The sequence below is a fragment of the Hyaena hyaena genome, unplaced genomic scaffold, assembly GCF_003009895.1.
Source record: "Hyaena hyaena isolate Hyena2069 unplaced genomic scaffold, ASM300989v1 scaffold_256, whole genome shotgun sequence".
In the NCBI taxonomy this organism is placed as follows: Eukaryota; Metazoa; Chordata; class Mammalia; order Carnivora; family Hyaenidae; genus Hyaena; species Hyaena hyaena.
In genome coordinates this window covers 1879648-1900119 of record NW_024080885.1, presented here as the reverse complement: position 1 = coordinate 1900119, position 20472 = coordinate 1879648, and the positions used below count along the sequence as shown (strand labels likewise).

The 20472-nt window shown below is 40.3% G+C and overlaps 1 protein-coding gene and 1 pseudogene across 1 annotated transcript; one reads left to right on the top strand and one right to left on the bottom strand.

The window, feature by feature from the left end:
* Window positions 1-2202: 2202 nt before the first annotated feature.
* On the bottom strand, window positions 2203-3218 carry LOC120240433 (olfactory receptor 5AU1). The gene is given in 3 exon segments (XM_039245164.1): window positions 2203-2868; window positions 2870-3102; window positions 3105-3218. Coding segments are annotated over 3 exon segments (951 nt in total). The 5' UTR covers window positions 3157-3218.
* An 8738-nt stretch (window positions 3219-11956) lies between these two features.
* On the top strand, window positions 11957-12131 carry LOC120240417 (annotated as a pseudogene).
* The last annotated feature ends 8341 nt before the right edge of the window (window positions 12132-20472 follow it).

Here is a 20472-nt window from a genome sequence, read left to right as displayed (position 1 = left end):
ATAAAACATTAAAAAAATTTTAAAAAATTAAAAAATCATTTCACAATCAGGAATTCCAGGAAACAAAACCAATTTAACATTAGGAAATATACATCTCCAATTCAGCACAGGAACAAAATAAAGGAGGAGGAAGATTACGGGATTATATCAAGAGTTACTGAAAACATTTGCTAAAAGTCAGCAGCCATTTCCAATAATAACAGCTAATGTTTATAAAGTGTTTGCTGTGTGCCAGGCATTGTTCTAAGTGTTTTGCTTGCATTAACTTACTTAACTCTCCTAGCAACAACTGTATTGCTACAATTATTATTTTTCCCATTTTATAAAAGAGAAAAATGGAAACTCAGAGAGGTCCCATGATGTCATACATGTTGAAAATTGTGGGGCTAGGATGTGAGCCAAAGCAGAGTGGCTCTGAAGCCCACGTCCTTATCACTGAGAGGCTTCTAACAAAATCTCTGCTTAGCACTAAAAGGAAATCACTATATTTAAATATCCTCGACATTAATTATTATGAAAGACTAACAGTAACCTGTACAAATAAAAGGCCAACTTTCCACTAAATTTCAGGAACGAGTTCAGCGTCCAGATCTTTGTGAAGGTGTATCGATATAGAGCATCATCTCCCCTCCTCATTCTGAACAGTTTAGAAAAAGGATAAAATATAATAAGATAGAGAACGTGAAAGGCTAGGTTAGAATTCATGGACTACATCTGTGGGGAAAAATGGTCTTTATGAAACTAAACTCCAGAGTTAGGTATCCATCCAGTATTATCCCACTGGATGGATACACTGAGTTGAGGCAGGTCTCCCTCATGAGAGGACTAGCCAGGCATGCCCTGGTTTGTTTCCTTCAATTTTATCAGGGAGTACAGAGAGCCTAGGAACATCATGTTTCATTGTGCTCCCTCTAAGTGATTCTTCTTATTTAAAAAGACTTGATTTAATTCAATCACAACTGATAAATTATTAAGAACAGAACACTAGCAGAGAGAACAAGCCTTTGAGAAAGGCAAAACATGTCCTCTCTCTCACTTTGTGAGAACTCTGGGGCTGCTATAAAGGAAAAGGCAAAGAAACCTACAAATGCCTATTATATACTGAACAATTGACCTGCAATATCTAATTGAACACTTAAAACTCACACCAGTTAAAAGGTGAAACGTCTGTCACTAAGAAAAGTTAAGTAAGTTGCCTAAGTATATTTAGTTTGAAAATGACCAGGTGAGGGCACCTGGGTGACTAGTTGGTTACGTATCCAGCTCTGGATTTTGGCTCAGGTCACAATCTCATGGTTTTTGGGTTCGAGCCCCGAGCCCCATATTGGACTCTGCACTGACAGTGCACAGCTCACTCTGGATTATCTCTCTCCCATCATTCTGCCCTTCCCCCACTCAGCTCTTTCTGTTTCTTTCAAAATAAGTAAACATTTAAAAAAAAGCGCGACAAAGTGGCTATTTGGCTAGGGAAAAGGTCGACAAAGACAATAACACATCATGTGAACTTTTGAAGTTGGTACAGTATCATTCCAGTAATTAGACAATCAAGAAGTCAGTTTTTACAAAGAGGAGATTGTACAGGAGGGGAGGAGTCAAAGCCTTCAGTTTAGTTAAGGAGAGACTTTATTATGAAGAATATAAACGTCAGTTTCTAATAATAAAGTATTACACACATGGAAATACGAGTGAAGTATATGAACAAAGGCATAACTAAATCTTGCCCATAGTCCAATTATGCAACAAGCTGACACTCTCACCTCTGACACTCTCACAAAATTCTTTGTGTGGAAGGTAGATGCTGAAGCACTGGCAGACCAGAGTGTATGCTGGTATTCACAGTGGGGAGCATGCAAATATGCATAGGTGGGCACCACAACTGCCCACTTGGCTGGCTGGCTTTCTTTCTCTCTCTCTCTCTCTCTCTCTCTCTCTCTCTCTCTTTCTTTCGAGAGAGAGAGTACAGGTGAGTGAGTGGCAGAGAGAGCAAGGGAGAGAGAGAGAAAAGCAGGGCTCACCAGAAGTGGGGCTCGTGTTCACTTGATCTCACAAACCATGAGATCATGACCTGAGTGGACGTCAGATTTAATGGCTGAGTCACCCAGACATCCTCCCTTGGCTTTCTAAAGGTATGTGGGGAAGGAAGGAAGGAAGGGAGGGAGGGAAGGAGGGAGGGAGGGAGGAAAGAAGGAAGGGAGGAATGTTTTAAGAAGATAATTCCATTATTTTCCTGCCCCAAACCTTTCTTAAAGCTTCCTTCATATCCTTGTTTCTCAAAGAATATATAAGGGGGTTCAACACTGAGATTACCACTGTGTAGATCATAGCAACCATGCAGTCTTGGGTCAAGGAGTAGCTGGACCTGGGGCGCAGGTACACAAAAAGTGTTGTGCTGTAGAAGAGGCACACAGCAGTGAGGTGGGAAGCACAGGTGGAGAAGGCTTTGAACCTGCCCTGGGCTGAGTTCATTTTCAGGATGGTGATGAGGATTAGGAAGTAGGAGACCAAGATGGTGAGGGTGCAGCTCAAAAGGTTGAAACTAGCAAAAATGAAGAGCAGGATCTCACACAGTGAGGTGTCCACACAAGACAGAGACAAGATAGGTGGTCCGTCACAGAAGAAGTGAGTGACCACATGGGCACCACAGAATTTCAGACTAAAGATACAGCTTGTGTGGATAAGAGAATTGAGAAATCCTGCACCATAGGAGCTCACAATGAGAGACATGCAGATCTCAGGAGACATGGTGAGTGAGTAGAGCAGGGGGTTACAAATAGCAGCATAGAGGTCATAGGCTATGGCGACAGTGAGATAGCTCTTGCTGGTGGCGAAACCTGCATAGAAGAACATCTGAGCCATGTTCTTTATTTTGGCAAAAATAGGAGATCACCTTCCTTTTGGCCAAGAAGTTCACCAGGATCTGAGGGACAACTGTGGAGGGGTAGCAGAAGTCCAAGAAGGAGAGGCTCTTCAGGAGGGAGTACATGTGTGTGTGCAGAGAGGCGCTCACGTGGATCAGAAGGAACATGATCAGATTCCCCAGGAGAGTGATGGTGTACGTGGCCAGGAACACCATGAAGAGCAGCCTTTGGAGCTGGGGCCCCTGGTGAGGCCCAAGAGCTCAAACTCAGTCTCTTGGCTCAGATTTGCCCCTTCCATATTTCTCCAGTGCCCCGGGTGCGGAAAGAGGGGACCACCAGAAAAGATGTGGAAGCCCCAGGGGCTCTCACTGGATTTAGTTCTGCTTCGGCCTTCTGAAGACTGGTCTCACTGAAAAAGTCTCTTGTAGCTGGAACTTGGTCATAGAGAGGGTCTTCTCTACTTGGTTGATTAGTTTTTAATAAGCATTACTAGAGCAGCAGTGAAAAATAGAAAAGCAGCATATACCACTTGGTCTCTCAGCAACCTAATAAGTTCTAAAGAATGAAACAGTTACTTACCAAATATTTGTTGACAGTCTTCTATATGCTTAGCTCTTTGTTCTTCTTGTCAGCAATACAGAAGTGTCTTACTTTAGGGAGCTTATATTCTAGAGATAGTATACTTTGTGTTAAAGCACACAGGCTCTGGCATTAGACTGCCAAGCTGGAACCTCACCACTAACTAGCTGTGTAACCTTGGGAATGTTACTTTACTTCTCTGACTTCAGTTTTCTTGTCTGTAAAATAGGGATAATGGCACTAATCTCAAAAGACTGTTGAAAGAATCCAATGAATTAATCCATGTAAAGCACTTGAACAAAGCCTGGCACCCTAAGAAAGTTTAAAGAATGTTTGATTACTCTCTAGAGAGACAGACCTAGCACGTGACTAAATATCATAAATAAAATGAAACAATGACAAAATTTGGCAAGCGACCCACCACCAAACAATACAAGACAGAGACACTTGTATTAAGAGTGACTGAACAGGACTTCAGAGGATCCTGAATGTTCTAGAGGAGGTGAAGGTGATTTATGGGCTCAGCTATAAAATTGCCTCTGTGAACTTGGCACAAATCAAGCCCTACTGTGAGTTCTAACAGTGATGAGGGTTGGGGATGTGGAGAGATGGGGATGATGTAGGGCTCTGAAGAACAAACTGAGACTTTGCTCTTGGGAGCATCCTTTAGAAAATCACCAGTCATTGCCAGGAAACAGGTTTACCCTGGACTCAGAAGCCATTGGGGCCAGACGGGAAGGAACAGCTCTGTAAATAAAATGCCTTTCCTACTCAGAGAATGAACGAGGCCATGGATGCAACACCTAAACACCATTTAGATGTTTCCCCTCCATTGGCTGCTCTGCCACCATGTTCTTGAATTACCTCTGGGTTCTGGAGTCAGGTAAGCACTCCATGCTCTTAGGGGAGGACCCTCATCTGTGAAGACTTTGAAGCCAGCAGATGTAATTGGGTAGGATGGAAAAGTGTAGAAGTGAGCCACCTCCTCCTTTCCTGAGGAGTGTACATGAATGACACCACCATGGAAGATATTGGGAGGATTTGGGAGAGGAGAGCCAAATTCAGCAGGCAGAGATTCTAGTTTATCTGACTGGCAGAGTGTTCAGAATCATCAAACTACCAGGGCAGGAGAAGACTCTAAACATATGGACAACTAATTTGACTGTCAAGTAGTTAACAAAGGCACTGTGGCTATTGATAGAGTACTGTGAATGGTGACAAGAAAGCATTATAATGCCTGAAGAGGACACACACTCTACTAAAGTTGAGATGCTCAAAATAGAAGAGGGCAAATTTGAACACAGAACACTGGTAATTTTTTTTAAGGCACATGGAGCATGGAGCATACGTTTGTGATTGATTTGTCACTGAGATGTAACATTCAGGCACTCTTAACCCGATAGCTGCTAGTTTATAATAAACCCCATTATTTCAGGGATGTGCGCAGCCCTAGATTTAGGTTGCAAATGTCATCAGCTCCATTGGTTTCAAAAGGCAACCCAACTTCAAGGTAAATTACAAGGACTTCAAAGGAAATAACTAAAAATCACAGGATGGAATAACTTACAGGAACTTCAAGGAAGTTGAGACATGGTTGATAAGAGTGAAGTGGGACTTCTTAACACCCAGCTTCCCATCTTTCCTCAGTAGACTGTTTCAGTGTGGGTGACTGGTCTGCAGGTATGTCTCTGATTCTCTGATTAAAAGGATGGACAAAAGCTAAGACAAGTGGGAATGTGGTCAATGGTCAGGAGAGCATAGATGAGGTCCAGGGGTGGGATGGGTTGGGGTAGGGTGGTAGGTAATATAGCAGGTAGCTGATCAGAGTCTCCAGGTTTATTACTTGCTTTAAGTCTACTCTCTCTCTTCCCCTCTGCTTTCCTCTCTCAACTGTCTTCTTCAATCTGCACTAAATTCAAAATTATTTCAAATGTAGAGAGTATGCCAAGTGAGGGATTGTGAAAAAATTGACATCTCTGACAGTTTTTCAAAGGATGCTGAAATAGCCTCTATTTCTGTTGGCCACAGTTTGTACCTGTGAATGAAAACTAGGAAGCAAATTTAAGGGTGGTCTTATCATCTGGAAATAGATTGGAGAGGAGAGGGAAGTGTGCAGGGGTAAGAGCCAATGCCTAGAGCCTGTAGGTGAGGGAGCAGTAGGCAAGAGGCTTCATTTACACCTGTCTCTTTGCCTTCCTCCCTGGGATAGCAGAGTGGGAGCATAGGTAGAGAGAAGGCTGCCAAAGGAGGCAGTTAGTGTGTCTCTTTGAGTAATGGCGACCCCAAACAGTGGTTCTTAAACATTAAGGTGCTCTGCCTAAGGTTCACTGGAGGAGCTTGCTATATGTGCTGATTCCAGGTCCCACCCTCAGAAAATTTGATCCAGTAGGTCTATAGATGGGCCCCCAAATCTGGTGACTCTGAAACAGGTGATCTCTGAACCACACTTCAAGAAACATTAAACCATGGGGTACCTGCGGGAACAGACATCTTCCTGAGCCACATATAAATATCCTTTTCTAACCTATTGGAATCCTGTGTCCTGGAAAATCAACCTGTGGGTAGGATGGTTGTCTTGGCCATTCTCTTCTTTCCTGAATGTGTATCAATAAGTCATCAATTTCCACAAATCTGAGTATTACCTTATGATAATCAAACATCAGAGATTTTCTTCCTTCAGAGTTGCTTGACATGTTCTTAAGCAAATAATTTATTTACAGTAAAGCATTGATGGCAAAGCTATTATTGCTCTGTGGGTCAGAACACAAACCTTCAGTAGAAAAACAATAAAGACAAATCGAGACTCATTGGGTCCATAGACTGAATCTGGAGATCAGAAATGCTACTGACTTTAACCTCTCACGTGGTGACGGGAGGAAGGGAGCCCTGCTCCCCAAGGCATCCCCTCAACTGATCCTGTACTGAGAGACATCCCTTCTCCTGGGCAGCCTAGCAGCTCACAGCTGGGGATGATGTGTTTGTTCACCGATGAGAGTTTAGGAGACAGCTGAGGAAGTGAGACTAATTGGCCCCAGGTAGACCCATTAATGTGTTTGCAAAGTTAGTAGTCTCTCCAAGAGCCTCTATCCTGAGGAATAATAAGGTGATTGGGAAACTGGGAATGGAGAGAATGGATTCACACGAGATCCCTACCAATATGCTCATCATTAGCCCCCAAAACGGCTCTCTATTGACCCTAAACTTAACTCTTATTTAATTATTATCTGCATTTCCACTACAGAAGACCAAGTTTTTGTAGGCTTTCTTGTATGCCAGTTAGCCAATGTACACTGTGACCTAGATTATGGCTGAGGACCTCCCTGCTCAAGATCATAGTAAAATTAATGATGTATACTTAGTTTACAAATATTTGGGGGGGTTTCTATGGATCTTCCCATTATTGATTTCTAATTTAGTAGCATATGGTCAAAGAACATACTTTATATCACTTGAATGCTTGTGAATTTATTGTGACTCACATTATGGCCCAGAATATGTTCCATCTTGGTGAACACACCATGTTCACTTGAAAAGAATGTATATTCTGCTGTTCTTGGGTAGAGTGTTCTATAATTGTCAGTTAGATCAACTTGCTTGCTAGTGTTGTTCAAGTCTACCATATCCTTTCTGATTTTCTGCCTACTGGTTCAATCAAGGGTTGAAAGGGGAGTATGCTGAAATCTCTAACTGTAATTGTGAGTTTGTTTATTTTTCCTTATGGTTCTTTACTTTTAATTTTAGGCGTTCTGAAGTTCCTTTATTAGGAAAATAAACATTTAAGATTGTTATGTCCTCTTGATAAATTTACCCACTTATTATAAAATTACTTTCTTTATGCCTGCTAATACTTTTTGCTGTGAAATACATTTTTCTTTTTTCTTTTATTATTTTTAATATAATTTATTGTTTAATTGGCCTCCATACAATACCCAGTGCTCATCCCAAGTGCCCTCCTCAGTTCCCATCACTCACTTTCCCCTCTCCCCCACCCCGTATCAACCCTCAGTTTGCTCTCTGTATTCGAGTCTCTTATGGTTTGCCTCCCTCTCTCTCTGTAACTTTTTTTTAAATTTATTTTTAATTTTTTTTTGAAATACACTTTTTCTGATAGCAATACTGTCACTACAGTTTTATCAGTTACTACTAGCATGGTATATCTTTTTCCATCCCTTTACTCTTAACTTTCTATTTGCAACTTTTCTGTGCCATTATGTTTGCAGAATTTCCCCAAGCAGACTTGAGATCTGAGTCTTTCTAGGATGATGATATGCCTGGAAAATTGATTTCAGATGTACCTTGTCACACAGTAAACATTCAGGAATGTTTTCAGGCTTTACCAGAAAAGCTGGCATAGTTAGGCAAAAATCAAGCAAATCTCCTGAAAGGCAACTTTGTGAAGAATGGAGTAAGATTCTCACTCCAATCAAATGCTATCATAGGCAACTGAATACCTTAGTGGAGACCTGAAAGCTAGGGATAATTGTCCCATTGATAGTGCTGCTGTGTCTTCTTCTCTATGCAGGTATCATTATTCAGTTCATTTTTCATATCCTTTATGGTTAAGGAAGTTTTGTCTTTTATTTGTGTCTGTTGGCTTGTCACTCATTAAAATAATTTTGAGAGGGGCGCCCGGGTGGCTTAGTCGGTTAAGCGTCCGACTTTCGCTTAGGTCATGATCTCGCGGTTCGTGGGTTTGAGCCCCGCGTCGGGCTCTGTGCTGACTGCCAGCTCAGAGCCTGGAGCCTGTTTCAGTCTGTGACTCCCTCTCTCTCTGACCCTCCCCTGCTCACGCTGTCTCTCTCTCTCCTAGAAATAAAATAAAACATTAAAAAAAATAATTTTGAGAACCAACAGTCAAAGTTTTAGGTGTGGCCTTTGTAAACATCATATATTTGGAATTTCTTTTTTAGCCATTCAGAGTATCTCTGTTTTTGTTTTTTTTTTTTTTTATTTCTAGGAGAGAGAGAGACAGCGTGAGCAGGGGAGGGTCAGAAAGAGAGGGAGTCACAGACTGAAACAGGCTTCAGGCTCTGAGCCGGCAGTCAGCACAGAGCCCGACGCGGGCCCGAACCCACGAACCGCGAGATCATGACCTAAGCGAAAGTCGGACGCTTAACCGACTAAGCCACCCAGGCGCCCCAGAGTATCTCTGTTTTTATGTTGGTGACATCTGAGGGTTTTGGGTTTTGGGTTTTTTTTTTTTTTTACAGTTTTGTTTTTTTAAAATATATATTGAATTTATTTTTACATCTCACATTGATTTTTTCATTTATCGTACTTTTTCCAATTTGCTTCCCTCTCACACTCTCTGACCTTGTTTTTATTTCCTTTTGGATTAAATTTTCTTTTTTTTAAAGGTTTATTTTTATGTTTGGGAGAGAGCACACATGCAGAGGATAGGAAGAGAGAGAGGGGGACAGAGTATCTGAAGTGGGTTCCACGCTAACATCAGAAAGCCCAACGTAGTACTCTAACTCAGGAACCATGAGATCATGACCTGAGCCAAAGTAGACTTTCAACCGAATGAGCTGTAGGTGGCCCTCTTTGTTTTTCAATGTACTTTTTTCCTTTTCTGCTGATTCCTCTCTGTTAGTAGTTATCCTTAAATATTTAACAATAATATTTAGCAGTCTATCAAATATGTTTAAACTCAGGAATTTATAATGATATTTAAGTAAATTGTTGATCACTGGGTTAGCTACCTATTGCCATACAACAAATTTTCCCACAATTTAGTTAAATCAATAAATATTTAGTATTTTATGCTACTTGGAAGTGACATACTATAATTTCCACAATATCCTATTGGTTACACAGGTTGGCACTATTTACTGTGGGAGTGGACTATACAAGGGTATCGATACCAGGATGTGAAAATCTTTGGGGCCATCTTGAAAACCGGCTATCACAGTCTGCCCTCTGGCCCTCAATGATTCATGTCCACCTTACATGCAAAATACACTCACCTGCTTCCAAGGCTCTCCACAGTCACATCCCATTACAGTATTAGCTCAAATCCATGATCACATCATCCACATCAGGTACAGGTATGGATGAAATTCATTAGGTAGAGTTACACAGCATTTCTTCTGCACAATTCCTCTCAGTCATAAGACTGATGAGCTAAACACACAAGTAACATCTGGCTTCTACACTCATAACATATAATGGCAGGACAGAAATTGGGTAACCACTATAGGATAAAAATGGGGGGAAAGGGAAGGTAGGCACATAAAAGTCACTGAGTCATAGAAATTCTGAAAGCCAGTAGGGCACTTGTTGGCAATTCCTTGATTAGGATTCAAGTCCTAGGAAATTCTCTGTGGTTCCTGGCTCCACCTCTGAGATCATGGTTCTGCTCACTGAACTCTTTTATATGAAAACTAGCCTGTGTTTGTAGCTGAGTAGTTTTCTTGGTTTCCTTCCTGACTAAAGAAGTTTGGCGAATCAAAACACTTCCTTTTATTTTCTACTGTTCTACAGTTCAAGCTGGTAGTGGTTCTGCCACTATGATTCCCTTAAAAACTTTGAGGGTCTTCTCTGAATCTTACTAGGATTTGTCTGCTAGACATTTAATACATGTCTTTGAGATAACTCTCTACCTTGAGCCTCTGCTGAGACTACTGAGGGACAATACCCATGAGCTTTATAGAAACCCTATTGTTCGACCGAACTACTCTCTAAGGTACCACCTTGGATCTTTATATGGTGGTTTTTTTTTTTTAAGATTAAAAAAAATTATTTTTAAAGCTTACTTATTTATTTTGAGAGGGAGAGCAAGTGGGGTAGGGGCAGAGAGAGAGAGGGAGAGAGAGAATCCCAAGCAGCCTCTTGCACTGTCAGCGCGGAGACTAGTGTGGGGCTTGACCTCATAAATCATGAGATCATGACCTGAGCTGAAATGAATGGTTGGACGCTTAACTGACTGATCCACCAGGCACCCTGGGTGTTTATAGGGTCTCAACAAAATTTACTGTCTTCCTTAACTTCATCTTGAACAGTGTTTTCCTGAGAATGCTTTAAGTTTTACTTTTCCCACTTGCTATTTATTAGTGTCAACTTTTTTTTTAATAGTTTATTTTTGAGAAAGAGAGACAGAGCATGAGTGGGGAAGGGGCAGAAGGAGAGGGAGACACAGAATCTGAAGCAGGCTCCAGGCTCTGAGCTGCCAGCACAGAACCTGATGCGGGGCTTGAACCCACAAACCGTGAGGTCATGACCTGAGCCTAAGTCGGTGCTTAACCGACTGAGCCACCCAGGCACCCCTGTTAGTGTTAACTTTAATTCCTAAATATGTATAGACCAAACAAAAGAGGTCCAAATGCATAAAGCAAAATCTAATGGAACTGAAGGAAGTAGATAAATCCACAATCATAGTTGGAAATTTTAATATCCCTCTCTAAATACTATATATATCTACCAGATTGTAAACAAGGACATGCAGGGGCACCTTGCTGGCTCAGTTGGTAGAGCATGTAACTCTTGATCTCAAGGTCATGAGTTTGAGCACCACCTTGTGCCTAGTGCCTACCTAAAAAAAAGATATGGAAAATATGGACAGCACCATCAACCAACATATACAGTACTCCATTAAACAACAGAGAAGAATAGACATAATTTTTAAGCATCCATGGAACCTTCACCAAGATGGAGCATATCCTCCGTCATCTAACAAACTTCAGCAAATCTAAAATGCTTGAGAGGCACCTGGTGGTGGGATACTAGAAGTATCCCTTTTTCCAGTTGACATGACTTTGGGCAGATGAATCTACAAAATTGTCAATGAACTGAGAAATTTCCTTCTCAAAGAAGCTACCAACAAACCAGCCAACAAAATGCCTAGAGTAAGAGTTCAGTGAGGCTCCAAGATACAAGATCAAGATATAAAAATAAAATTCTAGGAATTTTAGAATCATTTCTAAATGATCTAGGATTTATCAATGATCTGGATTCTATTCTAGGAATCATTCTACCCAATTTTAAGACAATTTTACAGTTAACAAAAATATGGTATGGACAGATGCATAAATACATTGATCAATGGAACAGAATAGAAAACCCAGAAATACAGCTCACATGAACTGATTTTTGACAAAGGTGCAAAAGCAACTCACTGGTAGAAGGAGAGTCTTTCCAACAAATGGTGCTGAAGCAATTGAATAACCGTAGGTAAAAAGGAAAAAAAAAACAACCCTTCAATCTAAACCCTACATCTTATACAAAAAATAACAAAATGGACCATAGATGTAAAAGAGAGGTGCCTGGATGGTTCAGTCAGTTAAGTGTCAGACTCTTGGTTTTGGTTCAGGTAATGACCTCACAGTTTGTGAGTCTTCACTGACAGCATGAAGCCTGCTTGGGATTCCCTGTCTCCCTCTCTCTTTCTCCCGCTGTGTGTGCACATGTGTGTGTGTGTGTGTGTGTGTGTGTGTGCACGTGCTCTCAACATAAATAAACTTTAAAAAATGTAAATCAGGAGGCATCTTTGAGCTCACTGAGTAGACACCATTGCACTGAAAAAATTTATGGACAAGAAATTATCATTGAAATTAAATGGTGGCAGACATGTCCAAGGAATATTGCTGGACATGAATCTTGTGTGGAGATGGCACTAGTGGGCAACAGAACAATATTGGAATGGTGGTAATTCAAAGAAATAGTATTATTGTGTTAGAAGCTTTGGAACAAGTATAAACAATGTGTGTGTTTACCAGAAGAAACCAACTGCTTCCACATGTCCCCTTTCCATAGCACCTGTTTTACTACAACATAAAAATCAGGCTGTGCATTTTCATATTGAACTTTTTCATTAAATAAGTGTTCATAGTAGTAAAAAAAATGTAAATGATAAAACTATAAAATTGATCAGAGAAAACATAGGAGAAAATCATCAGGACCTATTTCTTGGTAAAGAGTTAATAGAAATGACACTTAAAAGCATGATCTATGGAGCCTGGGTAGCTCAGTTGGTTAAACATCCAATTTCGGTTCATGATCTTACAGTTTGTGAGTTTGAGCCCTGTGTTGGGCTCTGTGCTGACAGCTCAGAGCCTGGAGCCTTCTTTGGATTATGTGTCTCCCTCTCTCTGCCCCTCCCCTGCTAACGTTCTGTTTCAAAAATAAACATTAAAATTTTTTTTATTTTTTATTTTTATATTTTTATTTTTATTTATTTCTAGGAGAGAGAGACAGCATGAGCAGGGGAGGGTCAGAGAGAGAGGGAGTCTCAGATTGAAACAGGCTTCAGGCTCTGAGCTGGCAGTCAGCACAGAGCCCGACGCAGGGCTCGAACCCACGAACTGCGAGATCATGACCTAAGCGAAAGTTGGATGCTCAACCGACTAAGCCACCCAGGCGCCCCTAAAAATTTTTTTAAAACATGACCCATAAAAGACAAAAATTGATGAATTGGACTTCATCAAAATTAAAAACATTTGTTCTACAAAAGGCTCTGTTAAGATGAAAAAAACCAAACACAGTCCCTATCAAAATAACACCAGCATTCTTCACAGAGCTAGAACAAACAATCCTAAAATTTGTATGGAACCAGAAAAGACCCCAAATAGTCAAAGCAGTCTTAAAAAAGAAAACCATGGCACAAAGACAGATGCTCAGATCAATGGAACAGAATAGAGAACCCAGAAATGGATCCACAAACGTACAGCAACTAATCTTTGAAAAAGGAAGAAAGAATATCCAATGGACTAAAGACAGTTTCTTCAGCAAGTGGTGCTGGGAAAACTGGACAGTGACATGCAGAAAAATGAACTTGGACCACTTTCTTACACCATACACAAAGATAAACTCAAAATGGATGAAAGACCTAAAAGTAAAACAGGAAGCTATCAAAATCCTAGAGGAGAAAGCAGGCAAAAACCTCTTTGACCTCATCCTCAGCCACTTCTTACTCAACAAGTCTCCAGAAGCAAAGAAAACAAAAGAAAAAATGAACTATTGGGACCTCATCAAAATAAATAGCTTCTGCACAGTGAAGGAAACAGCAAAACTAAAAGGCAACCAACAGAATGAGAGAAGATATTTGCAAATGACAGATCAGATAAAGGGCTAGTATCCAACATCTATAAAGAACTCCTCAAACTCAACACCCAAAAAACAAATAATCCAGTGAAGAAATGGGCAAAAGACATGGACATTTCCCCAAAGAAGACATCCAAATGGCCAGTCAACACATGAAAAAATGCCCAACATCACTCATCATCAGGGAAATACAAATCAAAACTACAATGAGATACTACCTCACACCCATCAGAGTGGCTAAAATTAACAACTCAGGGAATGACTGAGGATGCGGAGAAAGAGGATCTCTTTTGCACTGGTGGTGGGAATGCAAACTGATGCAGCCACTTTGGAAAATAGTATAGAGGTTCCTCAAAAAACTAAAAATAGAACTACCCTATGAACCAGCAGTTGCACTACTAGATATTTATCCAAGGGATACAGGTGTGCTGTTTTAAAGGGGCACATGCACCCAATGCTTATAGCAGCACTATCAACAGTAGCCAAACTATGGAAAGAGCCTAAATGTCCATCAACGGATGAAGGGATATATATATATATATAATACTCCATTGTATACTCCATATACACACATACATACACAATGGAGTATTACTCAGAATCAAAAAGAATGAAATCTTGCCATTTGCACCATGTGGATGGAACTAGAGGGTATTATGCTAAATGAAATTAGAAAGACAAATACCATATGAGGACTTTTAAGACACAGAGCAGATGAACGTTAGGGAAGGGAAGCAAAAATAATATAAAAAGAAGGAGTGGGACAAAACATAAGAGACTCTTAAATACAGAAAACAAACTCAGGGTTGCTGAAGGGATTGTGGGAGGGGGAATGGGCTAAACGGATAAAGAGCATTAAGGAAGACATCTGTTGGGATGAACATAGTTTTATACGTAGGGGATGGATCATTGGAATCTACTCCTGAAATCATTATTGCACTATATGCTAACTAACTTGGATGTAAATTTTACAAATAATAAATACATAAACAAACACATGAGAAAACAAACTACAGGGGGCCTCCTGGGTGGCTCAGTCGGTTAAGTGTCTGACTTTGGCTCAGGTCATGATCTCACAGTTCGTGGGTTCAAGCCCCACATTGGGCTCTGAGCTGACAGCTAGCTCAGAGCCTGGAGCCTGCTTCAGATTCTGTGTGTGTCTCTCTCTCTGACCCTCCCCTGCTCATGCTGTCTCACTCTCAGAAAAAAATAAAACATTAAAAGAATTTTGAAAAAAAGAAAAACTACAGAATGAGAGGAAATATTTGCAACCCATTTGACAAAGGATCTGTCTCTAGAATATATAACTCCCAAAACTCAGCAGTTTCTTTTTGTTTGTTTATTTATTTTTGAGAGACAGCAAGAGTGAGCACACAAGTGGGGTAAGGGCAGAGAGAGAGAGAAGGAGATACAGTCTGAAGCAGGCCTCAGGCTCTGAGCTGTCAGCACAGAGCCTGATGTAGGGCTTGAACTCAACAACTGTGAGATCATGACCTGAGCCAAAGTCAGAGACTTAACTGACTGAGCCACCCAGGCACCCCTCAGAAGTTTCTTTTTTTTTTTAAAGTAAGCTCTATACCCAACATGGGGCTTGAACTCATGATTGAGATCAAGAGTCACATACTCTACTACTGACTGAGCCAACCAGGTACTCCTCAAGATTCAGCAGTGTAAAAACAAACAAAAAACAACAAAAAAATACAATTATAACATGGACAAAAGCTGTCCACAGACAGTTCACCAAAGAGGATATATGGATGGCAAATAATCATGTGAAAAGATGGTCAATATCATAGCCATTAGGGAAATGCAAACAACCAAACAAAAACTACAAAAAAACAAAAACAAAAACAAAAAAAAAAACCCCAAATTCCGCCACGTACCTATTGAAAAATTGTAAATTGGGAACCCTGGTGGCCCAGTTGGCTAAGTGTTCATCTCTCGGTTTTGGCTCAGGTTTTGTGAGTTTGAGCCCCACATGGGACTCTGCACTGATGGTGCAGAGCTTGCTTGGGATTTTCTCTCTCTCTGCCTCTCCCATACTCACACTGTCTCTGTCTCTTTCAAAGTAAGTAAATAAGCCTGAAAAAAAAAAAAAGTGAAAATAAAAAAGTGACAATCCTTGGTCATCTGATTGGCTCAGTCAGTGAAGCATGATTCTTGTTCTCAGGGTTGAATTTGAGCCCACACTGGGTATAGAGTTACTTTTTTATTTTATTTTACTTAGTTTTTAAAATGTTTTATTTATTTTTGAAAGAGAGAGAGAGACAGAGCACAAGTTGGGGAGGGGCAAAGAGAGAGGAAGACACAGAATCTGAAGCAGGCTCCAGGCTCTGAGCTGTCAGCACAGAACCCAATGCGGGGCTCAAACCCACAGACTGTGAGATCATGACCTGAACTGAAGTTGGTCACTCAACTAACTGAGCCACCCAGGTGCCCCTAGAGATTACTTTTTTAAAAAAGTAGTGACAATCTCAAATCTTGCCAAGAACGCAGAGAAGCCAAATCTCTTGTACTTGTTGGTGGGAATGTAAAATAACATAGCAACTCTGGGAAATAGTTTGGCAATTTCTCATAAAATTAAAAATATATTTACCATGCTGCTCATCAGTCACCATACCCCTGGGCATTTATCCCAGAGAAATGAAAACTTACGTCCACAAAAACTGATACCCAAATATTTATAGCAACTTTTATTTGTAATAGCCCCAAACTGGAAGCATTGCAAATGTCCTTCAAGAGATGAATGGGTTGAAAAAATTGGTATTCACAGCAATAAAAAGGAACAAACTATTGTTACATGTAACAACTTGGATGGAATTCAAGGGCATTGTCCTGTGGGTGTCTGTGGGACAACCCTTCTCAAAGGTTACATAGTATGATGTCATTTATATAACTTCTTGAAATGGCAAAATTGTAGTGATGAATAACAGAGTAGTGGTTTCCAAGGGTTAGCAACAGTTGTAGGAGGATGGAGGACACAGTATGATGATAAATAATATAAGGTTCTTTAGTGGTGATGAGACAGTCTGTATATTGAATGTAGTGGTGGTTACATGAATTATACAGGTGATAAAATTGTGCACACCTGCCCACCCCCCACCCCCCATGAGTGAATGTAATAACTGCTGAAATCTGAATAAGGTCTGAAGTTTAGTAGTAATGTACCAGTGTTGGTTTCTTAATTTTGAAAATGTACTATGATAGCATTAAGATGGTAACATTAGGGAAAACCGGAGGATGGATAAACAAGAAGTTGTCTGTACTCTGCAACTTTTCTGTGAATCTAATGTTACTCCAACATTAGAAGCTTATTTTTTCTTAAACTTTTGTTTATTTAAATAATCTCTATACCCAACATGGGTCTTGAATTCATGTCCCCAAGATCAAGAGACACATGCTCTTCTGACTAAGCCAGCCAGCTGCCTCTTATTTTTATTATTATTTTTTTTAATGTTTTACTTATTTCTGAGAGAGAGACAGCATGAGCAGTGGAGGGTCAGAGAGAGAGGGAGATACAGAATCTGAAACAGGCTCCAGGCTCTGAGCTAGCTGTCAGCACAGAGCCCAAGGCGGGGCTCAAACCCACCAACTGTGAGATCATGACCTGAGCCAAAGTCGGACACTTAACGGACTGAGCCACTTAGGTGCCCCTCTTATTTTTAAAAAAGAAAGAAAATTAAGAAAAAAGTTTTTAAAATATTTTTTAATGTTTACTTATTTATTTAGAGAGAGTGTGATTGGGAGAGAAGCAGAGAGAGAATCCCAAGCAGGCTCTGCACTGTCAATGTGAGGATTGAACCCATGAACTGTGAAATCAAGACCTAAGCTAAAATCAAGAGTTGGATGCTTAATAGACTGAGCCAATTAAAAGTCCCAAGGGGAAAAAGAATTTAATGTGACACCACTAGGATACCTACTAGAATGGCTAAAATTGGAAAATAGCAGGTAGGCAAGAGTATGGGATAATACTCTTTATTCTAGTGATTTCAGTCTTAGTTTTATACCCAGCAGAAATAGACACATTTGTTTAAAAAAAAAAGACATGCTCGAGAATGTTCATAGCAGCTTTATTCATAATAGCCCAAACTGAAATCAGGCTAAATACCTACTCACAGGATGAATAAGTTGCAGTATATTTGTATAATGTAATAGTATACAACAGTATGAAGGAACCACCTACTACATGCAACAATATAGATGAATCAAAAAAGACATAATGTTGAATCAAAGAAGCTAGACATAAAAGAACTACATAATATATTATTTCACTTATTTGAAGCTTAAAAGCAGCCAAAAAGAATCCATGGTGTCAGGATAATAGATGTTCTTGAGATGGTGGTAGAAGTTGCCAGAAGAAGGCCTGCATGCATGGGACTTCTGCAGTGCTGGTGATTTTCCAATTCTTGATTTCTTGCTATTTCTTGAGTGTGTTCAGTGTGTGAAAAGTAACAGCTGTACACATGATTTGTGCACTTTATGTAAATTACACAATAAAAACTTTCCCGAAGAGCAAACTGAGACACACTCAAAACATACTTCTTAAAAAAAACTAGAATTATGACTAGCAATACCAACTGCTGACAAGGATATGGAGTAACTAAATATTTCATTTACAGCTAGTGAAAATATCAATTAGTACAATCACATGAAAAGGTGTTTGGCAATATCTATTAAAGCTGCATACACACATATCCTATGCCCCAACAATACCAGCCGATTATATATATACCCAGCAGAAATATGTACAAATGTGTACATGTGTTCTCATAAGATAGGTACAAGAATGTTTATGGCAATATTGCTCAAACCAAAACAATCCAAATGTCCTTCAATGCTGTCGGAGCTGATTAAGAGCAGTTACAGCCCAAAGTTGCAGGGAAGTGAACTCCTGTTGTGGAATCCCTCTGTCAACGGGGAATAGGAGCCAGTGGATAGACATTCCAGTCTCCTGTTTCCCCATCCTTCAGAAAACTCTGATTATGTACCTAATCTCAATAATGCACCTTTATATTGACTTTTTCTTAAATGTCTCACTCTTCCACTTCCTCAGCAGTCATTTCCCACATAAACTACACCTAAGTGTTTCTCCCAGGGGGAGCCCCAACTTCAGTACTATTATATCTATGTATAGTTCACAAACAAACGACACTTATCTAAGGTGATAGAAGTCAAGATAGTGGTTACCTAGTGGGGTAACGGTTGGAGAGGGCATGAAGGTTGCTTCTGGGGTGCTGGTAATGTTTCATATCCTGATCAGGGTGGTGTTTAAACAAGCATGTTCATTTTCTAAGTCTTCATGAAGTTCTATGCTTAAAACACATGCATTTTATATATGTGTACTTTAATTTTAAAAAAATTTTAAAGAATGCAGGTGTTGAGGGGTTGGAGAGCAACTCATTAAGGGGAAAGTGGGCTTTGTAAGGGAAACTGGAGTTACAGGGACTGAAAAGTTAATTTAAATGAGTACATGCATCTTTCTTGGATAATGCACTCTGTCATCCTTGGCAATCAGACATGGATTATTAGGGATTTATTGGAGGCATAGGGAAAGGACTGTGAAATATTACAATGAAAGTAGGGCCACTAAAATTCACCTGCAAGAATACATCCCTTGGGACAGACCGAAGGCATTACAGCATTCCTCCAAGTGTGTTGTGCAGTCTGTTCTTCAGCCTTGCTTGGCACTCAGGCTGTTTGCAGGAGTGCCTTACCCAGAACTAACCTTTCTCCACTTTGCTTTTCCCCTTCCTGTTCAGTCATTCAGCCTATTTCTAAGTTTCAGACACAGTGAAACACTTGAGATACATTGGTGAACAGTAATAGATGTGGTTCTTCCTCTCACTGAGTGCCACTCTACTATGAAAGCCATATTAATCAAGAAATCATACACATTGATGAGTGTGACTGTAATTAGTGCTACAAAGATGAGATTTCTGGTTCTCTGAGAGCCAACTGGCCTAGTTAAGAAAGGCAGGGGAGGATTCTTGGAGGAAGCAATGCTTGAGTTGAACTCAAGGATAAGAGAAGTTAACTACGGACCCAAAATAGACAAAGGTGTAGAGGATGACCATGGGGAGTAAGAGGCACAAAAGAAAAGTTAGACAAAGAAGGTTAAGGGAGCATATGGTAGAGAGGCTGGACAGATGGGCAAGGGAAGACCACTTATGCCCATGTAGACTGTAAGAAGTTTTGTCATTAAGGCAAGTAAAGCCAGAAGGGCTTTAAAACCAAGATGTGCCATGATTATAGATGTGTTTCGAAAAGATCTCTCTGACTGTTGTGTGGAAGTGACTGGAAAGGGATCACAGGCGCTGTGGGTACAGGAGGGTATTTGCAGTAAACCAGAGGCAAGTTGATGGTAGCTTGGACTGGAATGATGGAAGGTGAAGATGGAGAGAAAATAAAACAGGATTGAATTGACATTTACAAGGTTCATGAGTTTTACTAGTAGCAATACAATATGGCATGTTATTTCTTGTTTCTAAACAGCATATGTAACCATGTACTTAATATCATCTGGATACAGGGTTATACATTTTGTTAAACTTGGTTATTTTTGCTTCACTAGCATATTTCTTGTTAGGGAAAGTGGTGTGTGGCCACGTTGCAACTGAATTAGGTCTAGGAGATTCTGAAGCTAAGTACAAATATTCCTCAAGGGGAGGATTGAAGATTGCCAAAAAAGCTGCAAAAGAGGTCAGAAGTGGGGAAATGTGGCTAGGAAACCACTGACATCCAACTGGCATTGTAAGGCAGGCAAGAAGAAAAATGAGTGTATAAAGGGCAGGCAGGAGGCTGCCATCTTGGGTGGGAAAAGTTAAAACAGGACTCCTTAGATACACCGAAGCTGAGACAAAGCCACCTAAGGTCCATAGAGAGCTAAGGAAAACAAACCTTTAAGCCATTTGTGTGAGACTGAAGACTCCTTCACAAAGTGAGGGACTGTGGTACAGGGTTAATATTTTAAAAGATGTGTATCCTTACGCTTCAGTGA